Here is a 15,402-nt window from a genome sequence, read left to right as displayed (position 1 = left end):
TGACTAAGGCCATCCAATCTCGTAAGGAAAATTCCATGTTATTGGTATAATTTTGATCTACTTTCTACATATATATGTACTTACAGGCAAGATGTGCTAGCAATGCTGAAGAGACAACACTTATTTTTCTATTACCTGATATCACCACTCATAGCTGACATAGGAAGGGGTGAATAAAAGCTTCTTTATATATAAATATGTATTTGAAAGTGGTTTTATTGATCTCTGACAGCATTTGATCATACTTTTGCATTTTTAATTCTTTATTTGCTGTATTGATGCTAACCATGGGCTAGCAAATATCACGTAGTTTACAGTTTGCTCTAGAAAGCAATAAACTGTTCCAAAATTTCTTGGACTCTTGGAGGCATGACTTTGTCCAGGAGGCGGCTGCTATCTGCTGCTTTTTTTTGTATGTCTAGCACACCTATGTTTATTCCTCAGATGTGACTGACTTTTTACACTCTCATATATCTTACAGCTGCTTGTAAAGAATACTTTCTCAAGCGTTAGTTCACTTCAGGAGGAGACATGTGGTTGTTTCTGTTTCCTGAGCTTCTCAGCAGGATGCTGCTAGGAGCAGTGTCATGGTACAGTAGCGCTGATAGGTGTGGTTTGCCACTTTACTCCTCCCAATTATTCTCTTTGTGTGAAGTTATTAACTCAAAAGCACAGCGGAATAAGGTCGCTATGAGTTTGGAGGCCTAGAGCGGGAAGGGACCAAAAATGGAACAGTTGTCAAGGCCTAACGCAAAAAGGTTGGAGGCTTTCTGGGTGTAAACTGTTGAACAGCAAAAGTGATGTTGGGGTTGCTCCCTCTGCAGAAAGAGGAGAGGAAATGGATATGCTGAGATGGGTGAAATGTGCTTTAACACCGAGTTGTCCAGTGCTAAAAGGCAATTAACAGCATTCTCCAGGGCTAGTTAGCTCTGAGGCCACCAGGTAATCTGTTCTAGATGTAGGCAATAATCATCACAGATACTTCTTGGGAGGGATGTTTGATTTTGTGGGCAAAACCTGTGTTATTCCTGTAGTTCTTTTTTTGTTGGTTTTTTTGTTTGTTTGTTTAGTTGGAGTGGGTTGGTGGGTTGGTTTTTTGCTTATTGGCCTTCTCTGTAAGGGCCAGTTCATGGATATATTTCTTGTCTTTGTGTTGCACCTGGTAGGATGTGGTAGCTATCAATAAAATCAGTTTTTCACGTGTAGGTAGAGTCATGTTTATGGAAAGATCCTGTGCCTTAATTAAAAATATGTAATGATAGGGAAGAAAATCCAATTTACTATTCTAGACATGATAATGTTTGGTGAAAAGCAATGCATGAAATGTTAAGCCTTACCCAAAAGAAGGGGTTTCTTTCAGAGACTAGAAATAATTTGCACATCACTATATTGCTGACAATCAAGTAAAAATACAAAATAAATTAATATCAATAAAAATGTATTTTGCAGAAATAACCATATAGGAAATGGCCACTTACACCAGCATTTCCTCATCATTCTTAACAGTTTATTTTAATTATGTATTATTTTAAAATATTATTTGGTTTTGAGTATTTTCAAGTAACTATCTAATGTATTCTGCCACTGTGTCAGATTCAACTTACTCAAAACTATTCTTAAATGATTATCTAAAACTTTAATTTCCATTTTCTTATTTATTTTTAATCCTTACAAAAATGTTCACCTACCTTGCTTCTTATGAACCATTTTGGCATTAGTAATGACATACATGTTTACTGAATGAATATTATTTTTAATGGTAGTGGTTACCAGCTGCTACAATTTCCTATTTTTTTTTTTAAGTTTTTTTCTCATTACAGTGTTAGTATATGATTCAGTTTCAGCTATGCATTTCTAGTAAAGTTGCTTGTCCAGAATATAGGGAAGGATTCTGCCTGCTGTATCTTCTACAGTAAGGCGATTCCAGCAAACATAGGGACAAGCCAGAATTTTTTCCCTTTCTTTGCTGATTAAAATTGTCAGTTCTGGATATGCCTACCCTCCATTCCTTAGTGCAAGATGCCAACTTCTGCCTTGGCTTCTGTTATGCTACTGTCAATGAGGGAAGGGTAGAAGGAAAGAAACTCCTGTGACTTATTGAAAAACCCGCTAAAGTCAAAGAAATTTAATCCCTGATTTCTAAAGTTGTATCAAATTTCCGACTCTTTTATTTAAATAGTATTTCAGAAACTCATTAATTTGGATTGATACTTTTTTTTTAGAATAAGGTATTAAATAATGTTGCCAAATATGAGGGCAGGTTCTGGTAGGTCTCTACTTTCAAATATCAATCCATTTATTTATGTATCTGGTTGTAGTACTTTACAGTTTAACTAACACTATAAACATTAATGGTTTGCTTGAACTAGAAAACTCCTGAGTCTTGTTTCCTGTAGAACTTTATGTGTAATCATCCAGCTGTGAGAAATATGAATGTAAACTTTTCTGTAAAGGGCAGTATGAATATATGGTTGTATACATGTCATTAACATTGATGGGAGCTAAATATTACACGTATTTTGAGGGATTACTAAACCATATATGTCATATAAGGTTCAGTCCTGTCTTCAGATTTTAATTAATTTTGCCTTGAAGAGTCCTTTTATGAGTTCTTTGTGGCAGTGATTGAAAGATACCCAATTTTGGCAATACTATAAATAATTAAGCATGATATCCATGAAGTGCTCACACATCAGATTTCCGCCCGACTTTTTTCTGGTTTCAGGAATTATTTAGAGCAAGAAGGCACAGATTTTATTTTATGTACACACATATACATGTATGTATACACATGTACATAGTTATTAGCCTAAATTTGGGTTGGAAAAAAAAAATAGGTTAAACTAATACAACTATAGAAACTAATTATATTTTGTGTGTCACTTTACATATTCATGTGACCTCATTTTGAGTGAATAACCTTGCACACCTAGCATGTTCTTTTCATTACTGCGCACATAAATATTCTGTCTTCTCAGTCAAAAAGAAAAATACAACTATAGTTAAAATGTTCCTCATGTGGGTCTAAACTTCTTTGCTACAAGTAGAAGTGTCACAGTGTGGTCTTGAGGATTGAAAATATATATTGCTGCATGCCTCAGTGGCCTGTTGAGAATCTCCCTTTTTTTAATCAACTGGGACAGCTTTTTCTTTAGGTTTACTGGGGTAAAGTCTTATTTTTGCAGATCATGTGATTCATGAAACATATGGGGGGCAAACACAATCTTTTTTAAGCAATTTATTTTAAATAATAAAAATGATGGCAGTGATATGGTAATTAGAGAGGTTTCAGTGTTAGCAGATGTACTGAGAAAGTCATTTAGTAAGAAAAGTGTAAGGTAAGCAATTAAATTTGCATAAGAAGTGCAGCAGAATAACACAAGTCTACAGATAACTTCATGGGCTTTAGATGTGATATGCATACATCTTCTAGAGTGTGTATATGCATATTTTAAGATTCTAAAGAAAATTGAAGAACCAGATGATTCGGCCTGGTAACTGAAGGGAGAAACATGTCACGAAAGGATGGACAGGGCAAATACATAAACTAAAATCAGACACCTTGCTGAGGTAGTATGTGCAGGAGAGTGTTTATATTTGTTTTCTTTTACATGCTGTGTAGTTAACTAATGATATTGTTTTCTTCAGGACCATTGATCCATTGTCTTTCACATATATGGCTCCAAAATCCGTGATTATCTGTATTAGGACTGAAGCATCTAAATAATACCATTTTTGAAAGAAAGTTTACCAGCAATTGCTTGTAAAAGTTCTTTGAGGTCCTCAATATGTAAAGTTTCTATTTTTGAGCAGACAGACATCAAGCACAATGGATCTTGCTCCCACACTAGGAATCCTATGTGATGTAACAAAACAAATAAATAATAACTTATGCTTACAAAATCACAAATACTTTATATCTTTTAAATTTTGCCTTTTCTAATGGAGATGCATGTGATCATGTGTTTGGAGTTTAGTTAAAAGAAGCAATCACAGTTCTCCCTGCTCCAAAGCACAATTTTGGTATTACTTTTTATCTATGATCCATAAACATATCAAATCAGAAAAGCAGAGAATTTATATAAACAGTCACTATTTTGTCACCTTATATGTTAGTATCTTTCCAAATGCCATAGATCAACTATCTATTTTCTTGGAACCAAAACATTCTGGGATTTCTTTACATTGGTGTATGCATGTGCTTTCAGAATAGGGTGTCTATTTCATATTTGTCCAGATTAAAAAAAAAAAAAAAAAAAAATCTTAATTTCCTGAAGAGGTGTGTTGCTGGGATTTCTTTTAGAAATATGAATGCATTAAAGTCCTTTCAAATCATGAAATTCCAGATTGTACTTTCTAGTTTAAAGAGAAAAGTTTTAGTATAGTGTTGAAAGCACTGAGTTGACCTATTTGTTTTGTGTTGCATGTTATTTAAGAAATTGTCCCCTTTACACAAGTCATTATTTTACTTGACACCTTGAAATGATTTAGTATTTTAGGCCTGGCATGCCTGGAATTTCTATAACGAAGGATAGATTCTTAAAGAGGTGTGATGATTTAAAATGAAAGGGCTAGCGCTAAAATCTCAGTAACACTGTAATCTCAGAGTACTCTTGCGTTTCCTATCTTCATTTCTTTGGAGAGTAGGAGAAGAAAAGTTTGTGCACTTTTGCATGGATTAATTTTAGTACCTGCCATTTCAGACTAGTGGAGCGTGAGTGATCTATATCAACCCTCAAATATTTCCTGCATTTGTCCTTAGAAGTTATTTTTAATTGTTTCTAGGTTGTGAACTGGAAATTGCATTAAGTTATAGGTTTGCGTAGTGTTAAGAAACTAAAGGAAGCATTCTGTTGTATATCTATACTAGCAAACAGTTCCTGAAGATACAACTTTTGTGGTGACTGAAACTATGACTGTGGAAACCACTCATGTGCCTTCTACATACCTGGCAGAGATCCTTCACCTTCTGCAAGCCTTGTCCGAAGTAGAAGAGCGCCTTAACTCACCGGTTCTGCAGGCTAAGGATTGTGAGGACCTCTTCAAACAAGAAGAGTGTCTCAAGGTAAGATGGAAAGCTTTTCTTGCAACGATTGGATTCCGATATTTTGGGGCTTCTTTATATTGGCAGCCTGCGCTTATTCTGAGAGACATCTGTTTTATAAGCGCGCAGCCCCTCTCTGTCATGTATGCATATGTGGATGTTTATATATGAAGGCACATTGGTGCAAAATTTAGAAACACTGTAGGGTTCATTTGTTTTTATCTGTTTCACCTGTATTTGGAAGACAAGAGCATTAGGGTATCTGCAAAGTCCATCCTTGAATGGGAGAGAAAGGATGGAGAGGGGCAGTTATATATTTAAAGTTGTGAATTTGTGGTTAAAGTTTTGGGTTTGTGTTTGTAATTTGAAGTAATTAGTAACTAACCCTATCCACACCCAATCTTGGCAGCTTTATTTTAGTGTTTGATTTTAAAATATTTTTTATTAAACAGCAACAAAACCAAGTAAAATTTAGCTGTTCCATTCCATGCTAGACCAAAAAATTTTTGAAGTCTGATTGGGGCTGTACTCTGCGCAATCGTTACAGTTTAATTAGCTAAAGAGAAAATATTGTCCAGTAGGTAGATAATGTAGTTAAGAAAAAGCTAATTCAGTATTGTTGATATGACTTTAAATATTACTGTCTGGTTTCTTCATTGCTTGCAACAGTGAAATCCTTTGAAAGTGGTGGAATTTTTCCAACACAGAATTGACGTAAGAAGAGAATAAGATTCAAGTTGTAAGCCTAAGTAGATGAATGAGTTATCACCTTTTGCAGAATAATGTTTGCGTGAGGAAAGCCTTGTAAAAAATCATGCTTAAGCGCTGTATATAATTACAGCAATTTCAAATTGTCATCCAGCATGAAGAGAAGACCACACTTCTATTTTTCTGTGATTATTTTGGGGAAGGAAAGTTTTTAACAAAAGGAAACGTTAGCCTAAAGAGGCTGGAATTTGCCTACAGTCAGCTATAAGAAAGAAGCTCAGAGGGAGAATCAGGGCAGGGGCTCTGGCTGGGTGCTCTGAATTGTCCTCTGTAGGAGCCCATTTATCTGTTTCCGTAACAGAGGAAATGTAACAAAACCACATCCAAATGCTGTTATTAGCTTCTGTAAAATCACATCTATTTATAATTCTTATACATGCATAGATCTTATACATTTTAGGCATCTGTATACACACACACACACATATATAGATATTCTTATTAGCTCTTGAAAACTAGGGTGTTTTCAGTTTCCTAGCAAGGCAGTATAGTACGTGTAGTGAAGCATAACAGTGAAGTATTGGAGCAAAGGAAGCATGTAACTGATAATAGGACTGTGTGAAATAATGGTAGGCCGTTTACCACTTCTGATTTAGTACCAGTAGATGAAAGTGGTTCTGAGTATTGAAGCACACAACACGCCAATGTTATTGTCATTCTTCATTTTAAACAATTCCTTTTGATAGAATGACTCTTCTGCACAAAAAAGTCATAGACCGTGTAAATCACGGCTAATGAGCTACCACTTGGTCCTTGTCTATGAACTTATGTTCATTACCAGAGTGGATGGAAAAACAGTGACCTATCTCAAGCAGTTTACTGGCAGTTGACTTCCTTTTAGTGCTTCTTAATGCTTTACATTTGGGCTATCTTGATCTGATTTATATCCATAACTAATCTGTTGTTCACCCACATATATTTGGTATTATTGGAGTTGACACCAACTTTAATAATATTGATTACTGAGGTTACAAGTAAGTACTGCCATAGGTTTAATTTAACTGAACTATTAAATTGTTACGAGATGCATTTGTGGGCACAGTTCCATCTTCCTCCCAAATAAATCTCTTAGAAGAGGCAAATGGATCTTGCACATTCGTGGGCTTTTGGAAGGGTACAGTTTTGATCTGAGCCTGCTTAATGAATATTTATTTCCAAGGAAAAGCATTCATCATTGTCATTATCTTGCAGTAAAAATAGAAAAGTAGTGCATAAATTGTTCAGCAGCTGGTTGGGAAAGGTTTGAAATTAAATTGTGGTTGATTTTTATCCCTGACAGATTTGCATGAATCAAATTACAGAACTGTCATGAATAGCTCTGTGTTTTAAAACTGAGTTTGTGATTTTTTTTTCACTCCCATTCAGAAAGAATCCATTTTAATGAATCCTTAAAAGGAAAACTAAGTTTATTTACAAGAATCTTTCAGTGGTAACTGCTTTGAACATTTTTCTCCAAAATAAATATGCATAGTAAGACTTAAACCTTATTGCTCATTATCCAATAGGATAAATATCAAATACAAATTAGAAATTGCTTTTATTAATTGTCATAGATAATTCTAGCACTGACTTTTTATATCAAAGGGATGTAAAATAGCAAAATATGAGTTTTTGCAGCAAAAATCTGATGGCTTCTAACATTTAGTAAATTATAATGGTTTTATGGGCACATTTAGTAAATCTACTGAAACCAGCTCATAAGAATGTTGTTCTCTTCATTTTAAGCTTTAGGGAGTGGAAAAATCAGATAGAGAAAACAAGTCTTGTCTCTCTATCTCATAAAGTCAGCAACTGCAATGCTTCCATTATCCTATTACAAGCTCTTTTAAGTATTAAGACACATAGTACCTCAGTTTTTTTTCATCACTGTACCTACAGTATTTAACAAAGAATTTAAATATTACAGTTCTGTCAAAGATGAAACTCCAATTGATTGTATGGAAAAACAGGGTTCATAGGTTGAAGGATTAGTAAATTTGGCTTAATTATATACTGTCAAAATAGGACAAATTTTGTTACAAGCACAAACATTGTACTTCTCTCTGCTATTGATGATGTTCATACCGATAGAGTTCATAATCTTTGAGTTGCCCATGTAGAATTGGTTGGAATTGGTTGTCATCGTTACATGATGGAGTGTAGGGATAAAATTCTTCAGAATTTAGCTAATTATCCTTACTTGCAATGGATGTTCCAAATGCTTCCTGAAAGTTAAATTAATGTACAAATTTGCATATATTCAACTTACTCTGGTTTTAGAAAATCAAGTTTTATTGCTCATACTAAGCCAAAGGTTTCCTGTGTGGTGATTATCTCATGCAAGCTACTTGTCTTGTTCAAGCTTCAGATTATTTAGTGGAAGATGTATACACTGAAATAAATACATTTATTAACCAGAGAATTAAAACTAACATGTACTCCCGTTTGCTAACACATAGCAAAAATGAGTGTGATAAAATGAAACAGTTGATCTGGAATTTAAGAAGTCTAATTTGCGTTTATAGCCATATGTGAGAAAGTGTTTAGTAGAATTTCATGTTAAGGATCACTGTCGTAGTCATGGCATAGTCGTGCCTGTTCGTTACTTACTTATATTAACTGTGAATTCAAAACTTATTTTCTGAGGCTACTTGCTTTATATAATTAATGCTACAAACCTGCAGTAGGGCCCATACATATTAGGCATTTCTTATTATTTTTAATATTCTTAATTTTAGCAGGAACATTGTATTGTAGAATATGATTATACATTTAGGTGTAATATTTTTCAATGATGAAATAGTTTTAATATGGAAAGCCATCTGAGAAAGAGGTTTCTTACATATGTAACTTCTTGCATAATCACTCTCACAGGTCTTTTTCTAGTTCATCTTCTTGTGTGTTTCCAGTAGGGTCTTTATTTAGTTTGTTAAAAATTGGGTTGTTTGCCGTTATTTTTTAAATACAGATATTTTCACGCTCTGATCCCCCCCGCCCCCCCCCTTCTTTTTCCCTTTTTTTTGGTAATTCTTCATCTACTGGTAGATAGAGCACTTTTTTTGCATAGTTTTCTACTGTGTCTTATTCCAGGAGACAGGGAATTTACTGTACACATTACACATCCGTGATTCCGGCAGCCAGAATCCCCTTTCAAAATGGTTTATTAAATGAATAATACCCATACCAGACAGATATTGTAACTCATAGTTCTATACAGACTTTAAAATTATAAGTAATTTGTGGAATTTTTCTAGCTATTCATGATTACTAACAACTGTGCTGTTACTGGTTTTCATGTTAGTACAAAAAGCATGAAATATTGTAACAAATCTGCTAGATATATAATTATGAAGCATCATTCTACAAATGTTTTAATTGCCACAAGTGTATTTTTAATTTTGCTCATTGGAATACATATTTGGCGTCTATTAAGTGATTCTTATCAAGAAACATCACCTAACGTGACATTCAAAGTGGTTTTCTCCTGCAGCTCAGTAAAACCCAATTAACCATAACTTAGAACTGAGTGTCATCAAATGCACACTCCAAATAAATCTGTCAGTAACGCGGTGCTTGCTGGCTGATTTGTACACAAATAGCCAAGGAACTGAATTTTACAGAAAGTTGTCCTCTGGCAGATAAAGACAACTTCCAGGTAGTGAAAATGAACTGGTGTTCGAGTTTCTAGCACTCAGATTTCTCTTTTCAAGAGCTATGAGATGGATCATTCCCCAAAGGCTTCTGTCACTTCAGCTGCTAATGATTTTCTGTTATCCTTTTTTCTTAAAAATTAAAGCTTTGTGCCCTTCTGTTAACCATGTTACAAAATCTCCCAAGGCATTGTTGATAACTAACTGCTTGAAGCTATTCTCTTCAACGTGAAAGATGGATGGGGTATGTGTGTGAGATACATGGGTTTGTGCATAAACAAATATACGTGATCTCTTTTTTTTTTTTTCTTGGCCATCGAGTTGTGGATTTAATTTATAGAAGGTCAGCTGTATTATCTTTCTTTGTCTGTAGCAGCTGTGCTCTAAACAAAAGCAAAAATCTGACATATAAATCAGAAATTATATGCCTGTTTGTAGGCCACTAATTCTAAACATTTAGGGATATGTCTGTTATCAATTCTGAAGTGCATAAATGTATTTCAGCTATTTTTAATATTTAGAAATTTGATCTACTTGGTTAAAAAAACATACAATTCCAATATATGTAGGCACATATATTACTTTTCATTTGATTACTTAAACATGTCAAACACAGTAAGCCTTCTCGGGTGGATAAGATGAGCTGATATTAAGACCTACTGAAAAGAAGGCTACTTAACTTGAGTGCTTAAGTGTGTCCTGGCAGCTTTTAACATTTCAATTACCTTTTCTCCTGTTCTTTAAATATGCAAAATTTTAGTCATGGATGAGGTTTTGTGAAGATGCTGCCTCCTTTATGTTCAAGGGATATAATCGTGGAAGATTTGGAGGCATTTAATGTTTTCATCCCCTGATATTTCTTATGTTCAGATTAATAACATTGAACACCTTAATTATCCATGGCCTGAGCGTATAAAACCAAGATTTGGGTGGACCTGATTAAGGAGCGCTGAGTGTGAGACATTATGCTGGGAAAGTCAAATGAGGTTTGTTGAGTAATAACACAGACCCAGCCAGCTTTCGCTCTAAATGACAGATTGCTGACAAGGGAGGAAATGTTCCTTATTGTGAATCATCCCAGAGACAAGACGTCTGCCATTCTCTTTTTATTTATAAGTATTTCCTTTAGTCTGCTAAATGTAAGTCACATTTCTCAGGACCTATGGATTCAAATTACTGGTCATAAGGGGCTTTATGGAACGTTCCTTTATCTTTTTTTTGGGGGGGGGCAAAGAATAATTTATTATAGTATTTGCACCCCTAGAGATTTAGGAACCCAGAGTATTTTTTTTCTTTTGTTTTCTGTGGGTTTTTTTGTATGCAATTATTTCAGAGCATTGCTGTCACATTTTCCTAAGGAACTTGATTCTTATATTTTACAAAATAGTAAATACAGTGTAATAACTTTAATAATTTAATGAACTTTAATAATTTAATTAATAACTTTATAAAATGGCAACCACATTTTGTCACTTAGAGGCATTCAGATTTTGTCTTAAGTGCTTATTGTTTCTAAAATATTTCTCAAGTAATTTGGAGGAGAAAATGATTTGGATAATTATCATTATCTCCCTGTCACTTCATATTAGTAGTACTGATAATATACCAGTACACTCTGTTATACACATTGTTTTAAAATACTGATTTTCTATCAAATTCATTACAATAGAATTGTAGAACATGTTATCTAGACATGAGATGTTGTGGAGGATGTGTTTAAAAAAAAAAAAATTAAAATACATTAGTAGAATCAGAAGAATTCATAAATGCTGAATAGAAAGGAATTGGTAAGTATAGTTTACATAGATATTTTTAAAGTTTCTTTATTAAGAAAAATGAGGAGTTGCAGAGTTAGAAGTCAAGTTAACAGAGACAGAAGACACGTATTAGAATACAGAACTTGGAGGAGAGAGAGAAGGCCTCCCTACTCAGGGACTGGGAAGAGCTTCAGTTTAGTTCAGACTGTCCATGAAGTCTGTCCAGTTTATAATAGCTTGCTACGACTAAAAGCTTCTGCCTAGTAGCCACACACACCTCTGCAGCAGCTTTATTGTATACCAAATTTTATACATGGAAGAAGGTTGCTAGCAGGGTGACACTTAAAAACCTGCATGACAGCTAGTATTGTTTGATGCAGCTATTAAATGTTTGGGTAGAGTGTGCAGTACATTGGAACAAATTGAAAATGACAATTTAGTTTGATTAAAGCCAGGAAAAAGGAATGAACATCCAAAAAAATTTCAGCAGCGCTAAACAATGGAGCAGAGCAATGATAGGAAAATGGTGGCAGGCAGGTAAAATATAAGGCATAGTGAAAAGAATAAGTTCAATTACACCTGACACTTAAGAGTCTTGGATAGTTCAGTGCATTGTGGACTGAATTATACCTCCAAAATATTTTCTGAGTCTTCATTTTTATCCAGAAAGCAGCTGTTGTTCTGTAGCAAGAGTTAAAAAATTATATTCAGAATTGAACGCTTTCTCAGCAAGTAGTACAGCTTTGCTGTGTATATTATGTTTCATTTTGAAAGACTATTAAATATTTTGAAAGTATACATAATACTTAGCAAACATTCAAAGAAGGGCAAAATAAAGGTCAGCGCCATGTAAACGAGACCTAAAGGAGAAGAGACTAAATTGGTGAGATTTTTGGAGAGGTAAGAATAATTGGTGTCATGACAAAGAAGGTCATTCATCAAAATTTTTTTTAATAACACTGACACAAGTGGATATTTGTTTAAATTAAGAGTGACTCGTTTATGAAAGGAAATAGATTTTGGATTACTTGGTATCTATTTTTCATTCTGAATTGCTACTGAAGCTGTGGGATATTCCGTATAGGAAACCCCAAATGTTTAAAACTATGGTATATTTGAATCAACAGGGCTGAAGTTCCTTTGCTGAATGTCTGTCTTGCATTTCTTTTGTTTCATCTGTATAGATTTCAAGAAACTTGTTTATTCCATTCTAGGAAATGTGGATAGGGAAAAAAAACCCATTGATTTCCAAGTTTAACCAAAACCCGTCAAGAGACACACTTTTTTTTAACTGTCGTTTCCCAGGGATGTGAAATTTGACACTGTAATTTTTGTACCAGGTTTATGCTTTTTGCCATCCCAGTGAAATTAATGGCCAATTTTGACACTCCATCTGCCAGATCATTGTTTTCATATTGGCTATTAAACATTTTCTCCCTGCAGCTTCCTCAGTTCTCCTGCAGCTCCTAGCAGTGACCACATTATACACACACGAGAGTCTCAAGAACCTCAGCATGGTCCACCTGGGATTATAGGGCTCAGGCTTTTTTCCTGGTGATTCCTTCGGGGAATGGTTTCTGAGTGGGGAAGTAAAGGGAAAGGAAAGGGCAGGAAATGTAAATACTAACATGCAAAACTTTTGAATTTTTGTCTTTTCCACATTTTGAGTACGTGGAATTCTAAGCTTTTGGTTTTCTTTCAAATACTTATTTTGAACATCATTTTTAGTTAGCCGGATAACATACATAAACTCTAAGGTGTATAACATGAAATACATTTCTTGGTCCATGACTTAAATTCCTATGTCAGAGAAATAATGTTTCTGGATACTTAATAGTAAATCATAAATATCTTGCTGTCTGAATATCACGTTATATTCAGAACATTATCAGAACTCATGACAGAAGACAATCCAAACAAAAATAAAATAATTCAGATTTTCTAGAATTTCATTACTTTGTTAATAGCAATAATGTGGAAAAATCTGCTGTCACTATAAACCCTTAATTTTTTATTTATTGGTAATTTATGTCTTATGGTATTTAAAAAATTGTCAGCTTATTTCCTACTTCTCTTGAGTAGTACCTGTTGAAGCTGTTTCCATATCTTCCTTAGCGTATTAAGGTTAAAACCAACATTTTCTGGCCTTTTAATAATAATTTTCAGATTTAAAATATCTTTTTGCTTGCCTAATTCTACAATGTATTTTACTGAATAATATAGTTATGCAAATTCAAAGTCCATTTCTGTTTCTTACATTACTTACTTTGTTCAAAAACCATACAATTTAACAGATTTAGAGTTGGAAAGTTTTCCCAAAGATCATGTGTTGGAATAATGAATAGAAATGTGAGGTAGCAGATTCCTCAAGCCACCGTCTCTTCCTTACAATTTGATTGACTTTGTGTATCTGGCTTAATTCCTGTTTGCTTTCAATCTACTTGCTAAATTCTAAGCATAGCACTATTCATTTTATGATTGACTTAGCTCAAGAATTGTACAATGTTTAAAGTTAAAATAATTAAGACATATATTAATTAAAATGTGTAGAATGTTTTAAAAATGAATTCCACCAAAAAATTGAGCACAACCCCCCCAAAATTTAACAAAGTGAACTGGAGCTGTGATTTTTAATTTTGTATTGAGTATTATATGCAGGATATAAAGTTCATGTGTCATTATTTCTGACAAAGAACTATTAGAAAGGAGTATACACCCTCATCTTCTGTTCAGTAATACTAGTAAACCTTAAAGATGAAAAATAAAATCTTGTTGTGAGGTTTTCATAAGTAAAACTACCCTTTAAACTACATTTAAATTGTTATAATTTGTGATTACTACACTCCTCAAATAGTTTCCTTTTTATGATATAAGATCATAAAGGTCTTTTTAAAATGTACTATTTGAAATTTTATTGCCTTTAAAATATTGCAAAGAAAAGCAACAAACTAGTATAAAAAGGACCCTTTTTTTTCTAGCTGTAAAAGATACTATCACAAGAATGTTCTCTGGACTTCAGCTTATATAGTTGAGATTATTCCAATGAGCAGAAGTTTGCAGGACTGGACCTTTATTTCATCCTTTTTGTAATGTGTTGGCATATAAATGAGATGCTTGTCCTTCGAATTAAGTGAGCAGAAGGACACTGAACAAGCAAAGTTATCCTTTTTTATAGTTGTAGTTAAAATAGATGAAAACATGTTTTTTCATACTTTTTTTTCCAAAATTGAATTGACTAGCTGTGTTTCTGTCTCTGGCTGAAACTAATAAAAGACAATTCTACTTTTCATTTGTATTAGCTATAGACACAAGCTATATATCTGAGATATAATTTTTAGTGGAGATGCAAGGAAGGCAAAACAATGTGATGGAATATTGTGCTTGTCAATGCTTAGTACAGCTTTTATTTTCTTTAATAACTCCATTGGATAGCATGTGTGTAGACTGGAATTCTGTTGCACCTAAATAACTACAGCATTCTTATTCCTAACCACCCATGGGAAATTAAAACACAGATGTTCAGTGCTGACTTCCCATGTCTATCTGAATCCATGTGAGAGAATGGCTGAGGGACTCTTGGGATAGATTCATTTGCCATGACAAGATGGGCAGCAGATCGAGGAAGAGTCCACTCATGCTAATGGTCTTTTTTATTCTATTTCTGGTACATTATAACCTCCAAAACCTTTCCTGTATTACTTCAAATTTGATGTCTGCTCTTCACAAATGAAGGAAAGGCAAATCTAATTTTTTTATTCATGGTGAAATAGAACCATTAGATTTTAGCTACAGGCTTTAACCAGACCGTGACAGAGTGTTAGAGGGCAATCTTAATTTTCTGTTTTTGTTTGGCTTTCTACCACTCATTATTTTTCTGCTTACTGAAAAGTAACACAACATCCTTTGATCACTGCCTCCTTTCAAAAGTGCTGGTAGTGTGAAAGACATTCTCGCACACAATTTGTGCTTCTCGTAACTCTGTCAAATCTGCATTCTCCCTTATCTCTGGAACAAAGTTGCTGCAGAGTTGTGTGCAGCAACTGACGAATGTTCTTGTGTTGAATGAGACTAAGAGCCTTTGGTCACTTGGTCTGGTAAGTTCTCAGCTACAAGTTCTCAGTATTCATTCTGAGGCTTATGTATTTCAGAAGAAATAAGGGACGGAAACACAGTAGAAGAGTTACAGGTAGTGGTATTGGAAATT

General features: G+C 34.1%; 1 protein-coding gene across 20 annotated transcripts in view; it reads left to right on the top strand.

The window, feature by feature from the left end:
- Positions 1 to 15,402, top strand: part of DMD (dystrophin) — a 1,317,358-nt gene that overhangs the window by 649,742 nt on the left and 652,214 nt on the right. For all 20 annotated transcript variants that reach the window (XM_052795054.1, XM_052795067.1, XM_052795065.1 and 17 more), the window contains one exon: positions 4,871 to 5,065. In XM_052795054.1, coding sequence (XP_052651014.1) covers positions 4,871 to 5,065 — 195 coding nt within the window. The remainder of the gene's footprint in view (positions 1 to 4,870; positions 5,066 to 15,402) is intronic.

The sequence above is a fragment of the Harpia harpyja genome, chromosome 8, assembly GCF_026419915.1.
Source record: "Harpia harpyja isolate bHarHar1 chromosome 8, bHarHar1 primary haplotype, whole genome shotgun sequence".
NCBI lineage: Eukaryota > Metazoa > Chordata > Aves > Accipitriformes > Accipitridae > Harpia > Harpia harpyja.
This window is presented reverse-complemented; position numbering and strand designations above follow the sequence as displayed.